Source organism: Ailuropoda melanoleuca, chromosome 4 (genome assembly GCF_002007445.2).
Source record: "Ailuropoda melanoleuca isolate Jingjing chromosome 4, ASM200744v2, whole genome shotgun sequence".
Taxonomy (NCBI): Eukaryota; Metazoa; Chordata; class Mammalia; order Carnivora; family Ursidae; genus Ailuropoda; species Ailuropoda melanoleuca.
Genome location: NC_048221.1, coordinates 11,745,123 through 11,769,503, shown reverse-complemented (window position 1 = coordinate 11,769,503; position 24,381 = coordinate 11,745,123). Strand labels below are relative to the sequence as shown.

Below are 24,381 nucleotides of genomic sequence, written 5' to 3'. Positions count from 1 at the left end.
GGGACCCAGACAACCCTGGTTGCCCTCTGTCCGCGGTCCAACAACGCTGCTGAGCAGGGAGGGACAGGCTTGCTTCACCCACGACAAGCCTTTATTGAGCACCTATTGTGTGCCAGATCCTCAGGGGACAGAGGGGGGACCCCAAGAGGTGCAAGCCCCACCCTCCTGGCATCTATAATCTAGCAAGCAATGAAGAAGAGTCAGAAAATGATTAATGCTTCAAAGCAGACAGCCTGTCAGGAAGGAGGGTCTGGAGTTGCAAGAACCCCTAGAGAGGGCTAAGCCACTGGAGGAAGAGGCACGTGGGGGCAGGTAGGAGTGAACTTGATCGTGGGGTGCAAAAAGAGGGGGCTATCGGTGGAGGGAAGAGCACGGGCAAAGGCCTAAGGCAGGGTCAAGCCTGGACAGGCTGGGGTCTCATTATGTACACAGGCCACATTATGACTTCCCCTGTAACTAAACAAAACACACCAAAAAAACCACATTTAAGATGATATTTTATGATTGCATTGGCATCTAGACTGATAGAGTCCGGGCTGGATTATTATATATTCATTATTATTGTATTCAATTTTTTCTTCTGATTTAAAAAACTCCAACATTCTAGGGGAGCCCAACACACACTGTAGGCCATGAGTGTAGGAACTTGTGTCTAACGGACCAGGCAGCCCCGGATGTGTGCGGGCTGCACCTCCTTCCCTAGCACAGGGGCAAAACCACTTCCTTCTCCCCGTTCAGGCAGAAATAGCCCAGATCCTCGTGGCTGAGCTGGGGGCCTCCCCCCCGGGCCTATCACCCTGGGCCAGTCAGTCTCGATAGCCCCCATTGCAGGCTCAAGGTCGGCGACCTCACCGCCCCTGCTCCGGGGGTGGGGAGGGGTGGCCTTGTCTGGAGTCTGAGGGTCCACGAGGCCCAAGCAGGAGACACGTGGAACCTGCTACGTAGTCACCCCACTGGGTAGCCTGGAGTGACTTGCTCAACCTCTCTGGGCCTCGGTTTCCTTAACTGTGAAGTGGGCGTGATAACAGCCCTCCTTAATCACGTGATGATGATAGGCGTGACCACCATCAAGCATGCGGCACGTGGGGCTCAGCTAAGAGTAAAATCAGGACTCTTCACCGTGACTTAATCTGCTGCTCTTGTGCCTGGCTGGGGAGACGCAAGCTCGGGCTGCAGACTGCACAGGCTGGGCCGCCTTGGGCCACTTGCGTGACCTCAGTGCCCTCCACAGCCCAGTGAGTCAGCTACCAGCACCGATGATAAGGAGCAAGGCAGTTGGGGAGGGGCTCGCACCTGCCCAAGAGACCCTCCTCCCTTAGAAAGCCTGGTCTCATTTGCATGCAGTGCAGTCTCCAGAAACATGGGGTGTCTCAGGCCACTTCTGGCCCCGCCCCCTTAGCCCCCACCACAGAGGGCTCCACCCTGTTAAGCCTGACCTGCTTGGGGGATGTGGTCTTACACGAACTGAAGTCCTCCCCTGAGAATGTCTCAACAGAATCATCCCCCACCCCTCGGTGACCACAGTCCTCAAAACTGTGAGCAGACAGGTGGCCCCCAGAGGAACCTTTGGAAAAGGACCAGCAGGGGGATATGGGGCTGGGACTCCAAGGCCCCTGCCGCTCCAGTGTCAGCTCTGTACTTTTCACGGGAGGCCTCAGCTGGCGAGTAGGCTTTCAAGGCCCCAAGTGGGGTGGCTCTCGGGGTAGAGACCACAGTGCCTTCTCAGCCCTGCAGACATGCAGGGGTGGGGCAGTCAGGCTCTGCCAAAGCTGAGCTTTACGTGTTTTCAGCCATCCTGTCGTCCTACAAGGCTTTCGTTCTATTTATGAATTCATTCACTCCACAAACATTGGCTGAGCCCCACCTGTGGGCACCGTGGTAGGTGCTGGGGACGGAGCAGACAAGATGAGCACTGTCCCTGCCCGGCTGGAGCCTGCAGTCCCCAGGGACTTGGTTACCGCCCATGTCCCCACATGGGAAAGGCTTGCGTAAGAGGGAACAGCAAGGCAAAGGCTTGGTGTAAGAATACACCTGGCAGGCTTGAGGAACAGACAGCTCAGGTGTCCGGAAGGTGGAAATAACTGAACGTCCCAGTGGATGAACAGATTGAGAAAACATGGTCCGTGCACACAATAGAATGTTACTCAGCCATAAAAAGGAAGGCAGCCCTGACACACGCTACATGATGGACCTAGAGAACCATGCGGAGTGAAAGAGTCCCACTACAAAAGGCCAGAGCGTATCTCTTTTACATGAAATGTCCAGAACAGGCGAATGCAGACAAAAGACTAATGGTTGCAGGGGGCTGGGTGGGGGGCATGAGGAGTGACCGCTCGTGGGGACGGGGTGATGAAAACATTCTAGAATGGACTGTGGTGACAGTCACACAACTCTACGAATACACTGAAGACCGCTTAATTGCACTTTGGTGGGGGGATTGTTCCGTGTGTGAATTACATCTCAATAAAGACGTTATAAAACCAAAGTCGAGGTGTCATCTCTCCCAGCACAAGGGGACAAGAGCTGAGGAGCCACTTCCCTGCGTGCCACGGCATCGAAGTCCTAGTAACTCTCTGAGGAAAAGGCTGGGTCTAAGGCGGGGACTGCGGAGTTCAAGGACCCCAGCCTGACCTGGTCGGGAACAATGGGGGAAAAATTGGGGCATCATGGGGCAACTACTTCCAGCTCAGAGCTGAGAGATAGTTCTATGACTTGTGCCCTGTAAAGAGACAAGATGTGAAGAGAGGCGTGAGTTTTCCTCTCAGGGCATAAGACAAATGGTGATGCTAATAATGAGGATGAGGACCATGATGTGGACGGCAGCTCACCTCTCAGGGCTTCCTAGGCATCTCTCCCAGTCCGAGATGCGCCGTCTTGCTGGCTTGTGCCTAGTTTACAGACCAGGGGACTGAGGATCAGCCCGTGGCTATGCTGGGGTGAGGACAGGGGCTTGGAACGCAGCACTTGACAGACGAGAGAATGGAGGGGTTACGATGGGGTCTAATGTTGAATGGGCAGGTTCAACAGGGAACGTGGTGTCCCACAGTGGTGCTGTGGGTGCATACACCTCTGCTCTCCTGGGGGGAGGGGAGGGCAGAGCTGGGGTTCGGGAAGCTTCTTCCAAGTCAGTCTTGGTCACAGTCTCATCTCAAGAGCTTGGGGTAACTGACCTCCTCTGCTTTGCTCCTGTCTACACCTAGGGTGGGGACAAACCTGGCACACTAGAGTAGATGAGAGCCAAGGCACGCCAAAGTGGAACGGGTCCAGAGGCCCCACTGGCCGGGCCTGTGCTATTAAGTAACAGGCCTCCTGAGGACCCTCGACCCAACACTTGGCCATACCCATGTACCTACAAGGAACATGGGGACATAAAAAATCCATTAACTTTAATCTAGTCCAATCTCTAATTTTACAGATGAAATTCAAACCAAGAAATAGGCTGTAAAAAAAAAAATCCGTTAACTTTAAAATGAGCTTTAATTTGTTTTCCTTAAGTGCATTTACCGATGTAAACAGAGCATGTTAAGAGATTTCAGGGGAGAGCAGGCTATTGCTGGTATGTTGGTTTTAATTCACAAAAGAAAAAACTACAACGCCAATGGCTTGGACTGACAGCAGCTTGAGGGGGGGGACGAAGAGGGGGGAGAAAAAGAGAAAGAAAGGCTCCCGGGTGACGCCCCTCCGACCTGGTTACCTGGCCCCAGCTGCACAGTCTCTACAGGAGGGCAGAGCTGTCCCAACAGAACCAGGTGACGGCAGTTAAAAACCAACTCAGACTGCTCTGCGGTCAGCCCGTCGCCTGGGCCTTGGCCCGCGCCAAGCACTGCCTCACGCTTCCGGCCCGTCCAGCCAGAGGTGTGCACGAACTCCAAGTCACCTGGGTCTGCCGCTGGAAATCAAAGACGGAATCACTTCATGACACTACAGATCTGGAAAAATAAAAATCTCAGCTAGAAAGGATGTCCGATTTGGAGACAGCGGGAGGGAAGAGGTGTGGGGGGGCTGTTTGGGGGGCCAAGAGGCAGATGCCCCAAGCGCAGGTGGACCGTGTGTGGTTGTGTGTTCAGGGTCACCTCTGGCCCACGTGGCATCCCCTCGGTGCTACCAAGAGGCCCACTGACCATGCCCGAGGCCTCGCTGGACTGCAGACCGGCACCTGGCTGTGAACAGGAAGGGCCGCCCCCTGCTTCTTTCCTCAGGATTTCCGTAATTTGTGCTTCCCTTTGGTTTGGTTTGACAGTTGAGAAGAAGAGAGAGGGAAGAAAAAGAATGGTTTTTGTCACTTGTCCAAAACTGACAGAAGAGGAGAAAGTAGGCGTCAGATGTGCTGGGTGGATGCTTTGTGGGCCCGGCATGCGTCGCCTCGCTCAGGGTGTGGAGCCCGGAACTCCTGGAACCCTCACTGGCCTCTGGGGGCCTGGCTTCTGTGGTGGGGATGTGAACGGGCTTTCCGGTGGGGCTTTAGTTGTGTTGCAGTAAGATGAGGATTAAAGGCCTGGGGACGGAGGCCCACCACACTGGCTGATGTTGACGGCCACACCTCAACTCCATCTTTCTCTCTGGTTACACGACGAGAGGGCCCATTCAGCGGACATTGAGGGAAAAATAGCAAATTCTTAACTTATTCCATCTCCAAAGTTGAAAAAGATCAGACAGTTACTAAAATAAACAATTTCTCAATTGTGTCTGGTGGCCATGGGCTCAGCGGCCGCGGCACAGCAGGGAGTGTTGGAGGGGAGGGCCCCGGCTGAGTGAGGGGCTCACTCAGGACAGGCACAGTCATCTCAGCTGAGCGAGGCTCAGAGTAAGGCAGTGTTCCTCACAGAAGAACACATCGGAAAAAGCTGCTCCTCTTCTGCTGGTCTGGTGTGATTTTGACTCCCTGGTTGCTCCCTTGGGGACTGTTGCCTTCCTGAAATGGCAAAAGGTTTTCTGAGGTCATGGCTGAGCATCAGCTCTATGTCTCTTAACCAACCAGCCAACCAACCAATGAACCAACCAACCACCTATCTGCCAGTCCATCCACCTCTCTGTCCCCTCCCATCTGTCAAACCTCTGTCACCTTCCAACCAGCCAACCATCCAGCTGTCCTTTCCAACTGACTTTTCTCAGACCCACACAACTGCTACCTACCTCCTCCTTCCAACCATCCATTCTTTCAATCTCTTACTCGCCTGCCCATCCCCCCTCTTCCATTCATCCCTTCAACATCTTCGCTCACTTCATCCATCTCAACCTCCTTCCCCTATTTCCTTCTCTCCATCCATTTACCCAACTGTGCTGAGTCCCTCAAAGTGAGGCAGCCTAGGGGCAGCAGAAAGACTGTCCTCTGGGATTGGGGGCCGGAGAAGGGGGTTGGGTTCGAGGTCACAATGCCACTCACACCTGGCTGGTCTCCATGTCCCTGTGCCAAGGCTCTGACTCACCACCTCTCCTCTTGTCTACCTTCCGCCCCACAGCTGGTATTGTAGGACCTAAACTCCAATCTTGTCCACTCAATCCATACTGAAACCCACCCATACTCCCCCATTTTCAGGGGGAATGCCCTAAATCTATCACCCAGCATTTGAAGCCTCTGCCTGTGATCTGGCCCCTGCCTACCCTGGGAACTCAAATCCTATTTTCTCCCATTCCACCCTCTTTGCATGGTTTGGTCCCCTTATCTTTGACTAATTCCATCTCTTCTTTCTGCTCTTAAGTCACACCTGAATTTATTCAAGTAACCATTGAATGCCTATGCTGTGCTAGGCTCTTGTGTGGGCACTGGGCATGCGGTGGTGGGCAAACGGTCCTGCCTTGGGGAGCTCACACTGTACAGGGCAGACAAACCACGTGGGTCAACAAATAAGCGGTGATTTCCTGTAGCGGCAAGTAATGAGAGACAGAACAGAGGGTGGAGAAGAGTTTTGATGGCGGTGTGTGAACAGAGGCGTCGTGAAGTGAGGCCTGGGACAGGATAGGGGTTGTGGTTAGTGGAAAAACTGCACCCCCAGATGTCCACGCCCTCATCCCTGGAACCTGTGCAGAAGGCAACCTGACCTGCAGGAGGGACTTAGCACATGTGATTGAGCTGAGATGCGGGGGGGGGTGGTGGTGGCCTGGATCATCCAGGTGGGCCCCATTGAACCCTGTGACGCCTTAAAAGCAGAGCAACTTCCCAGCTGTGGTGGAAAGAGAGTAGGGACCAAGAAGCAGGGTCATAGAGATGCTGAGTGGCTGGCTCAGAAGATGGAGGAAGGGCTCACAAGGCAAGGAATGGCCTCTAGAAGGTGGACAAGGCAAGGAAACGGGTTCTCCCCTGGGGCCTCTGGGGATGAGGGCGCCCCTGCTGACACCTCAGTCTTAGCCTGGTGAGACCCGTTTCCGATTTGCGACCTGCAGAACTTTGACATGCGTGTGTTGCGGAAGCTGCTAAGATTGTTACGGGAATTTGTTGCGGTAGCCCCAGGACGCTGATGCAAGAGGGGAGCACTGCAGGTGGAGGGGACAGTCTGAAGGAACTTGGGGGTCCAAGGAAAAGGAAAGGTCCAGTGTGGCTGCAGCGGACGACAGGGAAGCGGCAGGGTGACAAGGTGGAGAGGGCGGCAGCGGTCGGGGCAGCATGGAGTGTGCTCTTGGCGCAGCGAGGAGCGCTGGGCTGAGCAGAGCGGGAGAGCGCCAGAGGTCTGGGAGTAGGGCGGGCACTGGCGGAGCCTGGCTTTCTATGACGCTCTCGAGAGAGAAGACAGGGGTGAACAGAGCTAGCCGCATCAGTGCTGCAAGACAGATACGAACTTGCAACTAGGAGATAAGTACTTCTGGAGAGCTAATGCGCGGCATAGAGATTATAGTCAACAGCACTGTGTTGACTCTCTTACGCCGTATTATAAACTTCAGAGTTGCTAAGAGACTCGATCTTAATTGTTCTCAACACAAAGAAGGAATGATAATTATGGGAGGTAATAAAGGTGTTCACTGCAATGATCATATTTCAAAATATCAACGTACGAAAACCAACGTACCGTACACCTCAAACTTGCTCGATGTTACATGTCAATTACATTTCAATTAAAAAGAAAAGGCAGAGCGGAAGTGGTACCGGGCTGCAACTCTGAATATAAACAAAGGTGTCAGGAAATGAGTAGGAATTTAACTGTCTGTGATTTGCAATTCAGTTCAGAAAAAGAGGAAACGCAAGGACTACGGCTGCACATCAGGGCCTCATGCTCTATGTCGTGGACGGAGGTGATCCACAGGCTGCGGAAAGTGGAGTGTCACGACGATGCTTAGCGTACCTGCCAGGGGTCAAGTGTCAGAGGGATCACCAAGAATCACGATTTTACTGTCTTACTGAAGAGGAAAGAAAGGATAGGAAAATGACACGCTGTTGTTGGGTCAGTGTGTTTGCGTGTGTGCACTGCTTTCTGTTTTGCCTAAAAGGCTGCTACTAAATCGATCATATCCCTTATGATTCCGTTCACAGCACCTCAGAATTACGAAGGCATGTTTTAAATCAGATGTGAACTACCTGAGTGGTGTTTTGCATCACACGTGCCCTCTTGCGTGACCAGATGGAACCCAAGCGACACATGGATGGCTTTATGCTCTTGTATCAGACAGCGAGCGGTGGGAAAGGGCTGGGAGAGAGGGGCCGCTGGGCTGGAGGCTCTGAGGCAAGACTCCCAGCAGCATTTAGGTGCTAAACACGCCCAAACTATAGTCGAGTGCGTAGGTAAGACCAAAGGCGGCACTAGAAATGCTGAGTGCCTGGGACTATGAAACAAAAAAGCCAGAAAACAAACAAAAAGGTGGATGGTGGGGGGATCCAAGCAGGATCCCTTAGAGGCCCCAGGGCCCTGGAACCCACTGAAGGTCACAGAGCTGTTCTGATCTATAGAATTGGGGATGGACTCATCAAGACGGGAGCCAGTGACTATCAGACACAGCCCTGCAGGCGGCCTCATACGGGGTGCGCTGTGGCTCTGGGCCTGCCTGGGGCTCTTTTGCTAGATACTCTCTGTCCTCATGCATGCAGTCTCCCAGGCGGGATGGAAAGGGCCCCGTGTCCCCTGCTAGCCCGTGTGCACAGCAGGCAGCACCTGGCACGGAGCAGCTCCGAGCCGCGGAGGAAGGATGGAGCGGAGCAGTGCATCCGGGTGCGGATGCCCAAACCTCTCCTGCTGATGCTCGCCCCTCTCCCGGAGATACCCTACTGGGGCTGGCTGTGCCCTGACGAGCAGGATCTGCCCTGGGCTGCATCACAGCACCAAGGCCAGGATGGCTGGCTCCTACAGGGACCCGTGCAAGGATTCAAAGAGGACATACACTCACCAATTTTTTGTCCATTTTTGCTTTGATGTCTCTGGCGAGAGTGAAAAATGCCTGTGGAATAAGCATGTCGTTAGTGGCCTGGAGCAGGGGGCAGACAGGGGCTTGTCGGTTCCGGGCCGCTGCCGTTTAGATGTGGTGGGACCGTGGGGTGGCAGGGGGGCAGTGTTAGGGCAGCTCGCTGGGTGTGGGTGTCCCCTGTCCAGCCCCATCTCCTGCCACTGCTGGGCTACTCCTGCCAACCTGGACCGCCACCTTCTCCAAGCCCCTGGGATGTGGTCACACCCTTGACTGCAGAGAGGAAACTCAGGTTCAAAGGGGTCAGTGAGCTGTCTGAAGGCACCCAGTACCTAACTGACAAGAGCTGGAAGAATCCAGGAGGAGGACCTAGCTTTCCATCCCCGACTCCTGTGTCCTGTCCACTTTTGTCCCTGCTTCTGATGGTCAGGGGCAGGGCAGAAAGAAAGACAAGCCGTTCTTAGCCAAACAAGCTTCATCTGGGGTCCCTGCCAGCAGGGAGGCCTGGAAGGGCCAGTACCAGGTGAAAGGTTTGTCTCCCCATGCTTGACGAAGACTCGACCTGGCCTCTCTTGGGGGCCACACGATGTGTAAAGTTCTGTTGTGGAAAGTGACTTGGGGTGCTAGGGAAGTCCAAAGTGGGGGGCCTATGGGTCTGGGAGACAAGAGGCTTCCCTAGGGAAGGCTCACTTGGGCAGGGCCCTGAGGGAAAAGAGGATATGAGAAGGGTGCTGCACAGGCCTGGGATGGAGAGTGGTGAGCGAGGCCCAAGCTGTGGGTGGTGCACACGGGCGGGGGCTGGTAAGGGAGTGCCTCTGCGCCAGGTGTATTGGGTTGAGCTCAGGAGTGACAGGGAAGATCCACTTTAGAAAGATCACTGGGGCGGTGGCATGAAGGTTGGCAGGTTAGCTGTGAGGCTGGCATCCCCGTGGAGAAGAGAGGGTGGCCTGGGCCAAGGCTCAGCCAGGGCCCCCTACTCCATCTGGGCTGTGACTGGGGACTATCTGTGAGGGTGGAGTGGCCAAGAGCATAATCTTGGAGCCGGGCCTGGGAACCAGGCAGCTGGGTCTGTCCGAGGCTCAGTTTCTCCATCTGCAAAACTGTGCCTGCTCCCCAGAGCTGCCCAAGAGCCACTGAGGTAATACCCTAGGGGGCCAGCTGGGGCCTGCACCTGCTGATGTCACAACATGGCAGCGGTTCCCCCAAAGGGCCTGGCACATGGCACTGCCCAGAAACTGCCTCCCGGCCGGCTGGCTGATAAGGTAGCCTGGAGCCTGAGGTCAGTCCCTCTGGTAGAGCCTCCCCAGAGGGTGCAGCCTGTCCCTCAGCCCAGAGGGGTCTGTGCTGTAGGCCCAGGACTCACGTTCTCCACATTGATGTTGGCCTTCGCACTGGTCTCCATGAACTTGATTCCGTAGTCCAGGGCCAGCTGTGAGGAAGGCAGACACACACGTGCACCTCAGCCACCAGGCGCCTGAACCCCACAAACCACCCTGAGTGGGGAGCAAGGAAGCTGGAGTGGGGGCTCTCAGCCCGTGGATGTGACCTCCTGGGCTGCTCCCTCAAGACCCCATGGAGAGCAGGTGGTACAAGGGTGAATGTCTCTGGTAGGAAGATGGAAGGGGCCTGGCTCAAACCATGGCTCTGCCCACTGCTCCCTGCGGTCTCAACAGGCTCCCATCCGACGCTGTATGGGAGCATGCAGAGCACACCCCAGAAGCCCTTGCACTTGCAGCCTTTAGACTGAAGCCCAACTGGGTGAGTGCTTTCCATTCTCTCTTCCCAAAATAAGCACAATACCAGGACAACCAACGTGTCCCAGTTTGCCTGGCAAAGTCCTGAGTCTCAGACCCCCTCAGTTTTGTACAAGCCAGGATGGCAGGTCACTGTATGCTCACAAAGACTGTGAAGGAGTCTCCCCCAAAGCTCACTCCATCGGCGAGCAATCGGGGACCCCTTGGGGCAGAACAGCCCTCCATGCAGAGAACCCTAAAACCCCGAGGCCCCTCTGCCACAAGGCACCAGGCCCACGCTGGTTGCCGTGCCCACCTTTTTTCCCCGTTCCTTGGAAACTTGTCTCTTGTCGTTCACATCACACTTATTCCCGAGTATCATCTTTTCGACATCTGCAGAAGCATGCTGGGGGGAGAGGTAGACAGGGGAGGTGAGAGGTCAGATGGGACTACAGGCCAATACACAGTGTGTCCCGAAATCAGTGTGGTGGGCCAAGACTGCTAGCACACCCTTGTACAGGTGACAAGCTGAAGCTCAGAGGCTGAGTGGCCTGTCCCATGTCACACAGCCAATTCAAGAGCAGAGTCCAGGTTCTAACACTCTGACCAAGCACACACATTCTGGCTGCTGGAGACAGCTCCTCCTTGGGCTGTGTCACCCAAGCTCCGAGGCCATCCTTGGGCTCCTGGCAGGGTCTGGTCTATAAGAGGCAAGCAAGGCTGAGCTATTTACCCCCTGCTCGCCTCCCTCCTTTTCTGGCTCCTCTGCTGGAGGTCCCAGTTGCTGTCCTGGGACCCTCTGTCCCACTCCAGCTCACTCTGTTTGGGCTCCGAAAGTGGGTGATGCCTGTTTGGGGTGCCCCCTCCAACCAGGGCCAGCCCTGGGTACTTCCCCCATCCCCTGGCACTCCCACAAATGCCCCCCCCCATGCCTGAACAGGGTTCCTTCTCCAACCTTTTCCCAGGCCCCACTGGAGGGGTCTGTGCTTCCTGAAGGACCAGGGTATGGAAAAGGACCTTTTTTGTGTAGCTCAGATCTGGTCTTGGTGACACACGCTGCACTGCTCCCTGCCTAACGTCCTGCTAACTGCAAGACCCCCTCTGGCCCACTGGCCAGAAACAGTGAGTTTCCACAAAGATCAACATGAGCGGTTCCTTGTCCTCAGCCAGGGCCCAGCCCCCCGCCAGCCAACATGGGGCTGTCAGGAAGGCGGCCTGGTGCCCCTGCTCATAGACACCAGCGGCACCATGACCTTCGGCCGTGGCTTTATGGATGGCTAAAGTCCACTGGCTGCACCTCAGACCCGAAGCCCCACCTGATGAGTCATCAAGAGCCTCAAGTGCCATCATCCAAGGCTTTGCGGGTGACAGCAAGCTCTATGGGGAGCCAGAAGGTGAGGACACCAGCTTTGGGACAGGGAGGTGGGGCTAGCTGCCTTTTTTTCGCTCCTCGGTTCTGAGCTTTCCTTCCCAGCCATCTGCAGTTGAAGAGCTGCTGGCCTGAACATGGGTAGCTTAAGCCAGCTCCCACCCTGCTCCGCTGAAACTCAGTACAATCTGAAATGCCTTACCACCATGTCCACCAAACACAAGGGTCATGTCTATTCTAGAACCTTCCTTTTCTGGAAAGCACCAAATGCTCATGGTGATCAAGAGCTTGGATATCTCTTCTCTTGTGACTGAGAACACTGCCCAAACCCAACGGTCCCGCTGCGGAATGGGCTCTCAGGGCCACCCTATGAAGAGGCCAGGCCCATGTGTGGTCTCCAGGGTCAGCTGCCTGGCTTCCAGTCCCCATTCCCGGTATGTCTCTAGCTACAGGGCTCTTGGCAAGTGACTTCCAGGGGTCTCTGCGCCTCAGTGATCTCATCTGTGAACCAGGCAGCTCTGGGGTGGGGACTGAGGAGAGGACATGTATGCAGTCCCTGTGCATGTAAGCGGTTGCAAGCCTTACCTCCTCAATGTTCCGAATCCAGTTCCGGATGTTGTCAAAGGATTTCTCGTTGGTGATGTCATAGACCAGCATGATGCCCTGAGTGGAGGGAGACAAGACATGCACACTGGACAAGCCACGAGCTGAAGGGGTGGCCCCCAGCAAGGTGGGGTGGCCAGGACCAACCCAAACAGAACACCCTTCCCACTAACTCCCTCCACTCCACCCCTGGGGCTCTTCCTTCTGCTGGACTGCAGCACCAGCTCCTCTCCAGTCTCCCAGGCTCTAGTCCTTTCTACCTGGCCACCAAGGTGACCCTTCACCCTACAGACCAGATCCCATCACACCCATGCTTACAAACGAGCTCTGCAGGCTCCCCAGTGCCAGCAGGGTAAGTATGGCCCACACCCTGGCAGCCCTCAAGGTCCTGCCGACCTCCCAGCTTCATGTCCCACAGCTCCCTGCCCTGCATGCTGTGTTCCACGGCCCCAGTGACCACTAGGCTCCCCCTCACATCCACCCTCTGCCATGCTCAGCCTCCTCCACACCCTCCCTCACCCCCCTCTGCCCGAGTCTCCTCTGGGCGCTCCAGCATGACCTCTCGTCTGGCACCTACTATGTGCCAGGTACTGCAGTAGGGTCTCCCTGAAGCCACACAGGTCCTGATCAGATGGGTGCCACTCTGCAGACGAGCCCGTCTCCTATCCCATGAGAGAGTAAAGGGCACAACTGGGGCCTAAACCCTGGATGGCCTGATCCTGACACCCTTGTGCATTCCAGTGACTCCACCTAAGTGGGGGCCAGCTTGGAGCATGGGGCTGGGCAGCACTGAGGCCCCCAAGGTTCCATAACCAATGCATGAGCACCCAGGGGTCCTGAAGGAGCTGCAGAGTGAACCCACCTCCACCTGGGCCCATGATCTTGCTGTCACTGAGCAGGGCAAATATCCTTGTTTGATACAAGGGAAACTGAGGCACACAGAAGTGACCTTTAAGATGGAAGCCCAGGTAAGGCTAACTCTGAAGAAGCTGATCACACCAGCTCCCATTAGGAACATCCCTGGGCCCTCATCAGCAATGCTGTGGGCCACCTTTGAGGCCAATGGCCCCAGCTGTCCTGCCCCGGCCTGGCTTACTCTAGTCCCTCAGCCTACCCCTCCCAGGGCCCAGCCCTGCACCCATGACCTCTGGCGCTGGCTAAGAAATCTCTGAGGCTGCCTGAGTCTGCAGAGTGAGAACATGGGCTGTGGGGGCTGGGGGGGATCACGGGGAGGATGTGTGACAAAACCTCAAAGACGGGGTGAGACAGCCACCACAATCCCGAATCCTGGCCATGAACCTGAGGAGATGCACAGAGGTCTCGTAGCCTGCCACAACTACGGCCATGGCCAGGACCCCTCAAAAATGCCATCTGGGGGCCCTTTCTCAGGGCTCTCTTGGGGAGACTGAACAGAGGCCACTTGAGGGATAACTTGAGGGAGCTTTTAGCAGCCACGCTGTCCACCACGCCCCAGCCAAGGCCAGCCTGAGTAGAAGACCCATAAGTCAAGTATCATGGAGGCCTCTGCCCAGCAGCTGCCCTCTGGCCATCAGAGGCAAGAAATGCCACAGGGTCCTGAGGCCTTTCCACTTGTTTATCCAGGGACTGGCCCCTCTGGTGGCCCAAAACTCTGGCTACCACCAAGCTGATACTACAGGCTCAAGATTCCAAGGTCCCAGATATGTACCAAGAGGTACAAGCAGTGGGTAGGTCTCTATCAGGAAAGAGAAGTCCCCAGAAAACACGGGATCACCCTATTCCAGGTGTTCCCAGAAACTCTCCTTGGAGCTGCAAATTCCCAGCCCTCGTTGTGTGCAGCTCCTCGTATCGGGTTGTAAGCTCATGATGGGACAACAGACATCAAGTGTTGCCCAAATTTGGAACCCAAGAGTCTAGTACTATGCAGGGAGAGGATGATGGCTTACATGGTGGCAATGTTCTCTGAGCTGTCCCATGAGGTTACCACTGGCCACACATGGCTCTGGGGGTAGCTAAAATGCAGCTGGTAGTACTGAGGGGCTGGATTTCTTAATCAATTTAAACTCAAAGAGCCACCTGTGGTTGCTGGCTTCTATATAGGTTAGCACAGATCTAGGACTGGAAACCACAAACACCTTGGGGCTGGGCAAGGCCACACAAATGGCTCAGCCTAGTGTCACCAGGAGCTGACTGAGGATGTGGGCACTGGAGACAGCCAATCAGTACTGGCCCAGCCATCCACCCTCTGCCTGAACTTAAGCAGGGCACGAAACTGTGCTGAGCCTCAGGTCCCCCATCTGTAAAGTGGGGATAACCATGGCACCCACGCTCAGGGGTTAATGGCCAAGACCTGGGCCCCGTAGCTGGCCCAGGAAGGGGCTCAGTGAATGGGGCAGTGGAGGGCTCTTTCTTGCACCCCAAGTTGGGGCTCTTTCAAACCAGGCAGGGACAGGGCCCACCTGAGGCCACACAGAAGCTTCCCCAGGACCCCAGATCCCCAAGGCCCCTGCCCCACTACAGCACAGCAAGGTGAGAGGAAAATGAGTAAATAAATTTTAATGAGGTGCACTAAGGTTGCAACCCACATGACTGAATTTCTATTATGTTTCAGAAGCTGTGTGGGATACTCTAAATACTTAATGGCTCCATTCATTTCTGCTGCCTGCCAGTATTTCCTGAACACCCACCACATACCCGGCATGGTCCCGGGCATAGAAAATGAAGCAGTGACCAAGACGTGGCCCTGCCCTCACAGAGCTTATGGTCTAATGGAGGAAACAGGCATCTATACAGTTATAGGATGGGGTGTACACTGGGAAGGGCAGGGTACAGTGGGAGCTAGAAAGGGAGAGCTGGCCATCTATCCTGGAACACAGTCTGTTCTCTGTTCCACTTTCCGAGTCAGGAGACGGAGCTCAGAGGGTGACCCAAGGCACTGAGCCAGGCTGCAGGCGTCTGCCTCCCTCTCCCTCTGGCCCAAGCGCTTGGCTCTGTACACGCCTCACAGGTAGACGACCTGCTCAAAGCCCTCGCGGGCAGGAACTCAGCCCATTCCAGGTCCTCCTCTACAGCGAGCTCAGGCCTGGCCTACAGAAGGGCTCGGTAAAAGTACTGGAGCGATGAGGAACGAGTCTTCCTATCACATCACCCTGCCTCTGGCCCAGGTGAAAAATCCAACGGCCAACAGCCCAGAGCAAGTCAGCTCCTGGATGATCTTCAAGTTTTCAGTAGCAGATTCCATAGAGACTACGTGGGCCACGTGAGCGCTCCTAAGTGTTGGGGCATGCCATCTCCAATTTCACTGACCTCACCTGGAAGAACCGGCTTCCTGGGTCTTCCCTCATTCCCAAAGAATTAGGTTTCCTTAAACCCTGCCTTGTCTCTAAAGCAGAAGGGGATGTATGTGGGGGCAAGGGCGGGGCACACAGTCTTCTGAAACTAACCTGGGACTGAGGACCGCTGAGAAGCCCGAGCATGGACTCCCCAGAAACACCCAGGCTTTGGTATTCAAGATGGTGATGTTCATTTTGACTTTAAAAAGAACAAACAAAAAAAGAAACAAAAACCAATCCATACCATTGCGCCCCTGTAGTAGGCTGTGGTGATCGTCCGAAACCGTTCCTGACCAGCTGTGTCCCTAAAGGAGAAGAAGGGATACTAGTGACAGCAAACACGAATAATCATTACAGTGGGAACAGTGGACATTTACCCAGGATGGACACCCACTTTCTCACGGATCATTACCTGATTCACCGTCCTGCCGTGCGGCATCACCCCCATTCTCCCTATTCTTACTGAGAAGGAAACGGTGACTCGGGGTGTGAAGGACCTGACCCACTGGGCATAAAGTTATGTCCCATCTCCCCCCGTGATTTCTCTGTTTCCTGGGGATTCTGCCCAGAGCTTCTGGGTCACTGAAGAGCCAAGGTCAGATACTATCTGTGAAAGTCCAGGGCCACATAGGGCTGGAAAGGGCTGGTTACGTGGCAAGTGGGCCGAGCTGGGCAACCTCAGTGGGGCCCCGGAAGCACTTCGGGACTTGCTGCTTTGGTGGAGGCCAGGGAGAAAGCCCTTTCTCATTGCTGCAGGGATGACACCAGGGTGAGACATGCCGTGCCCAGGCCAGCTCCTGGCATGGAGGGCATTCAGTGTTTGGGATAAAGGGGACTTCACTATTTGGTGGCAGGGCCAAGGCAAGACCCAAGTCTTTTGTCTCTGGACCCAGGGTTCCTTTCACAACCCTGTACCCCCTTCCTCCCCAGACGAGGGCTCTGCCTCTCTGGACCACACAGAAGCGCCTCACTTGGGGCTCTGCCGACTTTCTGACGCCAACAGCAGGTGACATTAGTGGTTATGAACAGTCATTTTATTCCCAACCATGGCCCTTGTCTAGAAAAGTGTTATGAAAGTCACTAACCCCGTGTAGATTGCTAAGAGCAGAAAAAGGAAGAGAGGGGAAGAGGAAAGCAAAACTTCTGCCTGCTGCCACAGAGTCACGTTGGACTTCGGGCACTGAGGCTGCTGGGAGTCACGCGTGGCAGGTGCAGGTACTTCTAGAGGCAGTCAGAAACTGCCTGATTACCAGCAGACAAGGTGTTAGGCCTCATCCAGATTTGGACTCCGGAGTCCGAGTCAAGAGGTGATTGCCACGGAAGCCGAGGGGATGCACTCGGCAAGCAGGGCAATGCTTGCACTCTGACGCTGGGGTGAGGGAGACAGGCTGCAGAGAAGGTGGCTCTGTGGCCCATCTCACAGCACCCCATCTCACCACAGGTGCTTGCTGGGACCAGGACACTGTACCACCCTCTCAAACAGGACTTCTCTTGAACTTTGTTCAGGGCACATACTTCCCTGTCAGTGACGTGGCTACAGACCACGGTCAGCGTCAGTGACGGGGACTCACAACGTCTCTAATTTTATGTATCACAAGAAATCAGCCCCAGGTAAGTAGAACAGAAATGGGTCTCACCATTGGGACCAGGCTTCAGTTTATTTTTGGTTCTGGGGTTTCGGGTCTGCATGATAGAGAAGTAAGGCCTGGGCTTCCCCAGGACACAAAAGAGGAAATGATGTCTGGCCTCTTTCAGCGAGCTGATAGGCTCAAAGAGGAAATACTGGGCTGGGGAATTTTGCTGCCCTGCAGCCTTCACCACTGCCCAGGCACAGAGGGCGCTCTCCAAGTTCAATGGAAGTAGGCCACCGGGAAGCCCAGACCCAGCTGTGCCCACATCGGAATGCTGAGCTAACCAGGACTGGCAGCTATGTCCCCAGAAGGTGCTGACACAGACTCCAGGCCCCAGTAACCAGCAGAGCACAGTCTCTGGGGTTTCTGAAGGAAGCCTGACATGTACACCTAGGCACAAAGAGATAGAGGCCATGGTCACAGGGAAGGGGAAAGAGGCACCACGGCTTCTGGCTCTAAGTGCTCAAGGGTGAAGGGGCTGATGGTGGCAACGACTCTTACCATATCTGTAGCTTAATTCTCTTGCCATCGAGCTCTATGGTCCGAATTTTAAAGTCAATTCCTGAAAGAAAAGAAAAGAAAAAAAGGCACATCGCTGTCAGCCCATTTCCCAAGCACTGCCCACCTGTGCAGGTAACGGCATCCACGGCTTATGGAGCGCCTGTCTGCACCAGGCACAGGGGATCTCGGAATCTCCCACAACAAATCTGGGGGCACCTGGAGAGCTTTCTCTTCTCGTGCAAGGGGAGGCTGAGGTTCAGAGGGCAGACACAGCTGCCCAGAGTGAAGCCGCAAGTGGCACAGCTGGAGGGCAAACCAGGTACTTCAGGTGCCAAAGCCCTGTTCTACCTCCTCTCCCCACCGGGCCGCCTCTTGGAGTGGGCCTCCATAGAACACTTTGCAGGCCAGAGCCCCACGCTTCTCGCCACCCAGCACACAGGGCATGGAGCCCATGATACCCCACAGTGTCGCTCCCACAGCCTCCAGCTCCCCCACCTGCTGTCCCTTCTCTGTGGGTGGTCCCCACCCAGGCCACCTGTCAGTCCAACAAACTTTCTCCTTTAGGACATGCTGGAAGGTTACCTTCCAAAAAACTTTCCTGGCCCTGCCCCCTTGTCCCCTTTCCCCAAGACCAGGGTGACCTCTCAGCCTCTTAAGCTGTTCTCCAGGCTCCTACTCCCTCCTCAGTCCCCTCCCAGGCTTTACAAACCACATTCAACCATGTCACAAAGCTAACCTCTGTTCCAGACCTTCCAGTGTGTCCGCCAACGGATGGATGAACAACATGGGGTCCATCCATACTACTACTCAGCCACGAAAAAGAACAAAGCCCTGACACATGCTGCAACATGGATGAACCTTGAGAACATCACACTGAGTGAAAGTCGCCAGGCATGAAAGGTAACAGAGCATAGGACCCCATTCTTAGGAACTCTCTGGGACGAGGCAAATCCAGATGAACAGAAAGGAGATCAGTGGTCGCCACGGGTTACAGGGGGAAAGGGAAATTCAGGGGCTTGACTAAGGGGTTTGGGGCTTCTTTTTCTCATAACAAAAATGTTCTAGAATTGGCTGCGGTGATGGTTGTACAACGCTGTGAATATACTAAAAGCCACTGACTTGTATGCTTTAAATGGGTAAACTCCATGGTTCACGAATTATACCTCAATAAAACTGTTAAAAAACAGACAAAAAAACCACTTTCCACTGGCTTCCTACCACCCCCTTGGCCCCAGAATAAAGCGAGAAGAGTTGCGTGTGCGCTCCCAGGTCCTGCCTAGCCTGGCCACCTCTCCATACTCGCGGCTCATGTGACTGTTTCCTAAATATCCCAATATGATCCAGTCTCGGCGCTCTCATGCTTGCTCTTCCGGGTTCTTGCAATGTTGTTTCCTTCCACAGCTACCTGGCTCCCTCCACCTGGGAGCCTTCCTGACCATCTTCACTCTCTCTCCTCCCACTTCTTTTTCTTCTTCATGCGCTTATCCCTGACATTGTCTATTTGTTTATTTGCTCCATGGACCTTGGGATAAAACTTGCCCACCTGAATGGCCTGCACGGAGGGCAAACAGCCCAAATCTCCAACCATAAAGCCTTGACCCCTCAGAACTGATGATAGGGATGCTAATTCCATCCCTGCCAACCTCAGGAACTGTCCAGGGGCCACAGGAAATATTAGCCTGCACTTGAAATTTGCCCACTAGAACATAAACTCCAACCGGGCACGGATTCTCACTCATGGCTGTTTCCAGTAACTCAGCATGGCAGAGGCCAACTACGTATTTGCTAGAAGCTGATCGTCCAGTCCTGCACACACACCTTGACCACAGTCCTTGCTACATTTCTGTTTCCTTCTGATTCATCCCAGTCGTCTCTGCAGCCCCTGCAGCCCTGCTGGCACACGGCAGGTGTCCAGGAAAGATGGCAGGACAACAGAACTAAGAGCAACGGGTCTACGTGGTGCTGCGTGGTTTACAAAGCACTTTGATGCTACGCCATCTGTCTCCCTGAAGGAATGAGCGAATGGGGCCCTGAGGAGACGGTGGAAGCAGAGCCAGGCTGCGAAGAACCAATTCTAGGAGCCACGGAGCCAAGTTCACACCACAAATGATCGATGGAGCTTATGAGAATAGGCTTTGGTAGAAGCAGCCACTTAATCCCTGATCTATAAAGAAAACCCAGAGGTACACTTAGTGCCAACAGAGAATCACCTTTATGCATTCAGTTGTATTTCAGGACTAAGAGGCCCAGTGCTGTTCCTGCCTAAAATACCCCCCACCTCCTGTCACAGATGCACAGGGATACAGAAAATCAAGAAGCACCGTTTCATCAGCAAAGTCCCACAGCATCACTCTGTCCTCTCCTCTTCCTGGGTTTCATTAATATACCAAATTTAATTAGAAGTGTAAATTTTACAAGGCTAAGAATTATGAGGCCATTACTTCAAGGTCAGGATGAATTAAATTTTCTTAGAAGACAGAGGCCTGCAGGAAAACCACAAATGTAATGAGAATACCAAGGTGGGAGGGAGGGATTCTGGGTTCAAGGGCCACCTTTACCTCCCCAGGTGATCTTGCCCAAGTCATGTCTTTGTCTGGAAGTGGAGGCCAGTCTCCTCAGAGCCCTAAAGTGTTAGCCTGGGTTTTCTGGTCAAGAATTAGGAACCAAACAAAAAAGCCTAATCCCTGAATTGATCTCACTAGTGCTTGTGCTGAAGAGGAAGCTTCTGATGCTGGGAAACTGAGGTCTGGGTTGACAGCCAGCCACAGCCTGCCAGGAGTTAACATCACTTCCCGATTGGTGGAGACACAAGGGTTATCCCAAAGTTTGACCTTGGGGTGGTGAAGAGGGAGGAATAAGAAACATCTGTGTCCAAGGATGGGATGCTGTCACTACAGGAGCCATTCTGCTTCCTCCAGGCCGCCTCTGGCCATGATGACAACCCCTTCCTCACTGTACCTTTCTGATCCTCAATCATCTAGGGCACTGGTCAAGGCAGAAAGCGTTACTCCTAAACTGAAGAAACAGGGCTCAGAGAGACTAAGTGCTTGTTCAAGGGCAAACAGCAGCTGGAAAGCAGGCATGGCCATTTCCAGTCCAATTCTCTCTACTCTGCATCCGGCACATAAAAGTGCAGCTCCTGGAGGAGGGCACAGCTGGAAAGAGCAGCTCCTCATGGGGTTCAGGGAGATAGGTGACAGGGTTCAAGTCACACAGTGGTAAAGCATAACCTGGTCCCTAGGTTTTCCCCATTCAGACTTAACTCCTGGGCATGGTGACCAGTCTGGAGCAAGGCTGCATAGCTCACAAGCCGCTCCACTCAATGAGTGTTACTTTCAGGTCAAATGTTTTCACATGGGCAATGGCTGTTTTTGTGGCACGAGGAGAAGTCAGCTCCACTTTTGTGGATATCAGAACTGAGAAGCAACAAGCCAATTCTGTTCAACCACAATGTGGGCTGGCTCTGAGGGAAAGGCTGTTCTGCAAAGTGACAACCGGTGTCCTGGGCCTCAAGATAGGGAAGTCAGGGCTGTCTGTGGCAGTGGCTGATTCTGGTTTCTCACTGAAGTTTTTATCTGGCATCTCCTTGGGGATGACAGGTCCTAGGACAGGCAGCTGTCACTCGCCATTGCTGTCACCCTCAAGTGATGGAAGGTCGGGCAGAGAAAGCTTCCAGACTCCTCCTCACCATTCCTTCTAGAGGAAACTCACCCATGGGGGAAACAGGGACAGGGAGAGAGGCTTAACCTCTGAACATTCCAGAGGAAAAGAGCAGGAGAGAGCTGGTTTAGAATTCTGGCTCTCAGATGGACCAGCTGTGCTTGCCCTGGGGGTGAGCGTTCACACCTCTCTGGAATGGTCGAGCCTTGAGTTTTGGGGTTAGACCCACATGGATTCAAAGTCCATCTTTGCTACCTGCAGACTGTGACCTTGGTTGCGTCTCGACCCTCCCTGAGCCTCAAATTCCTCATTTGTGAGACGGGCTCATAAGGGCACCTAACACTGAAAACTGAAGAGTATGATAATGCACATAAAGCGGCTAGCACACAGTAAATGCTTAAGAAGGTCAGATGTCATAGGCCTCTTCCTATGGCCTACTCCCCAAGCCTGTTTCACTTCTGTACGGCGGGGACTCCAAAAGAACAGCTCCGAGGGCTTCTGTGTGGACAGAACGAGATGACCGGCGCCAGGACCCCAGCCCAAGACACACACACTTCCTGACGAGCAGGCTGAGGGTTGGAGCCTCAGTCTTCCTATCTGCAAAATGGGCACTTAGTTCCCTCCCCCCACAAAGCCCGGGAACCCCCGAAAGGCGGCGACGGCGGCTGCTCTTCTCCCCTCCGGTCCCCTCGACCCGCTCAGATCCCTGGATCCGTCCGGCCCAGCCGCTCCCTCAGCCCCAGCCCTTCAGTGGCGCGCCCGGCCCGGGCCTCCGGCGTCCCCGGCCGCTCCCCGGCCCCGCTACCTATGGTGGAGATGAAAGTTGAGTTGAAGGCGTCCTCGGAGAAGCGGAACAGGACACAGGTCTTCCCCACCCCCGAGTCCCCGATCAGCAGCAGCTTGAACAGGTAATCGTAGGTCTTCGCCATATTACACTCTCTCCCCGACGGGAAGTGCGGCCAGCGCCTCGCCACTGGCCGCTAGTCCCGTCCATCAGCGCCGAACCCGCCCCCTATTGGCTCGCGGCCCGCCGCGCGTCACCGCGGCCGTCGCCCGCTCCCGCGCCCCGCCCGTCGCCGGGAGACCTGGGGAAGGGGCGAGCAAGGCGCTGTGCCGGAAGCGGCCCAGGCGCGCCGCTAATTGGTCGGCGCTGGGGACAGAGAGGGCTCCAATTGGCCAACAGTGAAGAGTCGAGGGTCTTCAAATGAAGACCAGCGGGGGGCGTGGTATCGCGGGTCCCCGCCTTCTTCCAGCGACGCTGAGGCGGCCCCGCCCCCCGGTGGGAGGGGGAGAGGGCGGGGAGCGTCCCCAACGTCTCAGCGCGCCCGCAGCTCGGGGGCCGAGCTCAGGGCGCGGGCGTACGCAGGCCAGGGAGACCGTTAGGCGCCAGCAGAGGGCGCACGCGCGGCGGGGTCTTCGGCTCCCGCCCTCACGGCCTGCGCATCCTCCGTAGGCGCCGGGAAGAACGCGGGAAGGGACAATGGTGGGGGCTGTGTTGTCTGGAGGCCACTGCGTCAGGCCGGGGGGGGGGGGAACCGAAGAGGAAAGGACGGTGGTGACGCCCGTCATAGTCGAAGCGAGGACCCCTCGAGACGTCCTCCGGAATCTCAGCGCTGGCCAGGGGGACTACTTGGTGTTACGCAATCCTCCGCCACCTGAGCGGGTTCACCACCATCAGCTGCGCCGAGGCCCGCGGGGACTCCTCGCAACGCTCCCTCGGACCTGATTAGAGATTGTCCAGACCACTGTCTGCCTTCAGCTATCCCCCAGAGCCTTGGCCGCCCCAACCCAGTCAGCCGCCGAGGGAGCTAGGGTCGTGAGGATCCTAGGTGATCGTTCTGAGCATTGTTCTTTGCCTGCAGGTGTTGTCCGCTATAAAAAAAATACACAGAAAGTAGTTAATCCCCACCCTAAACTGGGGTCTGTATTGGGTTTCCTGCCTTTTTATGGTGGGAAAACCGAGGCCAGAGCTTCAGTGATTTTCCCAGGCTCCAGGATGGAAAGTTGGGTCCCAGCTCGGACGCGCAGGCTTCGGAGGCTGGAGATCACCAGGGTTTCCTGCGGGTCAGAAGTGGGCCATGCCTTCGGTTGGGCATCGGAGAGGCGTCTACACTCACGGCCGTGGCCGCCCCTCCTCAGCCCACCGCGCGAATCTGACGCCAGGGGGAGAGAGTTTCAAGTGGAGCCGCCGCCGATGCCGTCGGTGCCACTGGCCACCTTCCTGGGACGCTCCCCATTCTACTTGCTGGCTTCTTCCGTCGCCCACACCTCCCCTTCTCTGGGTGCTGCTTCTCAGATTGCGTTGCAGTCTTCGTTGTCTGCGCGTGTCCTTTAGGAGTTCCCCGTGGTCCCAGGTCGGCTTGCACTCTGGGGGAGCTCGTTCGCTCCTGCGGCTAGTATCTCTGAACGGGTGGTGATTCTTTCAGGAAATCCACAGCCCGGCGGCCATCCTTGTCTCCAGCCGCTTTCTGGATCTGGCAGAGGTACTTCAACATGTCCGCAACTGAACGTGGCAACTTCTACTCAAACTAGTCTGGCCCAAATTCCCTCCTGAGTGAAACCGAAGTCATCCTCGATACTGCCCTTTCCTCCCCGCACATCTTGGCTCTAGATAGTTGACCCTTGCTCTTCTCTCCAGTGGTCTCCCTGATTATTCTGTTCTTTAATCCAGATTGCACTCTGCAGTGTGTTCATTCTAAAACACTTACCCAGTACCCATCCAGGGTCTGTCAGGATCAGGCTTTCACCATCTGGCCCGAAGCTCACTCTGTGTTCCACATACACGTCATGGGATTGGGAACTCCCGGAGATGGGAGATCAGATTAACAAACATTGAACACTTCTGTTAAATGCTGAGGCACAAGATTGACTGTTACAGTATCCTGAGATTAGATTATAGCTCAAGGGGGTGGGCAGGAGGGAAAGAAGGAACTTCAGTCTAGTAATGATAGAGCCCTTAGAGAAAGCAATTATGCTTTAGTCATTGATATTCCCTGCATCTACCATCTAAACAAGCTCGCAGCATCAGCTAAATGTTGAAATCATATGAAGGAAATGTTTTTAATTATACTTGGTGACAAAAAATTGTTTGCATACCACATTAATGTTTTAAAGGCTCTCATTTCTCTTTTTGAGTCCCTACCCCACTTCCCCAAGATCAGATCTTGAGGCAGATAAGAGAGCAATTCAGGTAGTGAAACTGCAGTCATCTTTGACTTTCTTCTTTAAATACCTGCCAGGTGGTCAGC

At 54.9% G+C, this 24,381-nt stretch overlaps 1 protein-coding gene across 1 annotated transcript; it reads right to left on the bottom strand.

Moving 5' to 3' along the window:
* Positions 1-3,458: 3,458 nt before the first annotated feature.
* On the bottom strand, positions 3,459-22,184 carry RAB8A (RAB8A, member RAS oncogene family). Its single transcript, XM_002912702.4, has 8 exons — positions 21,939-22,184; positions 17,474-17,534; positions 15,586-15,646; positions 12,013-12,090; positions 10,375-10,464; positions 9,689-9,754; positions 8,311-8,361; positions 3,459-4,912 (listed from the first exon to the last, which is right to left on the bottom strand). Exons 1-8 carry the CDS (start codon positions 22,060-22,062, stop codon positions 4,820-4,822), a joined length of 624 nt encoding a protein of 207 aa, XP_002912748.1. The 5' UTR covers positions 22,063-22,184; the 3' UTR covers positions 3,459-4,819.
* Between the last annotated feature and the right edge of the window lie 2,197 nt (positions 22,185-24,381).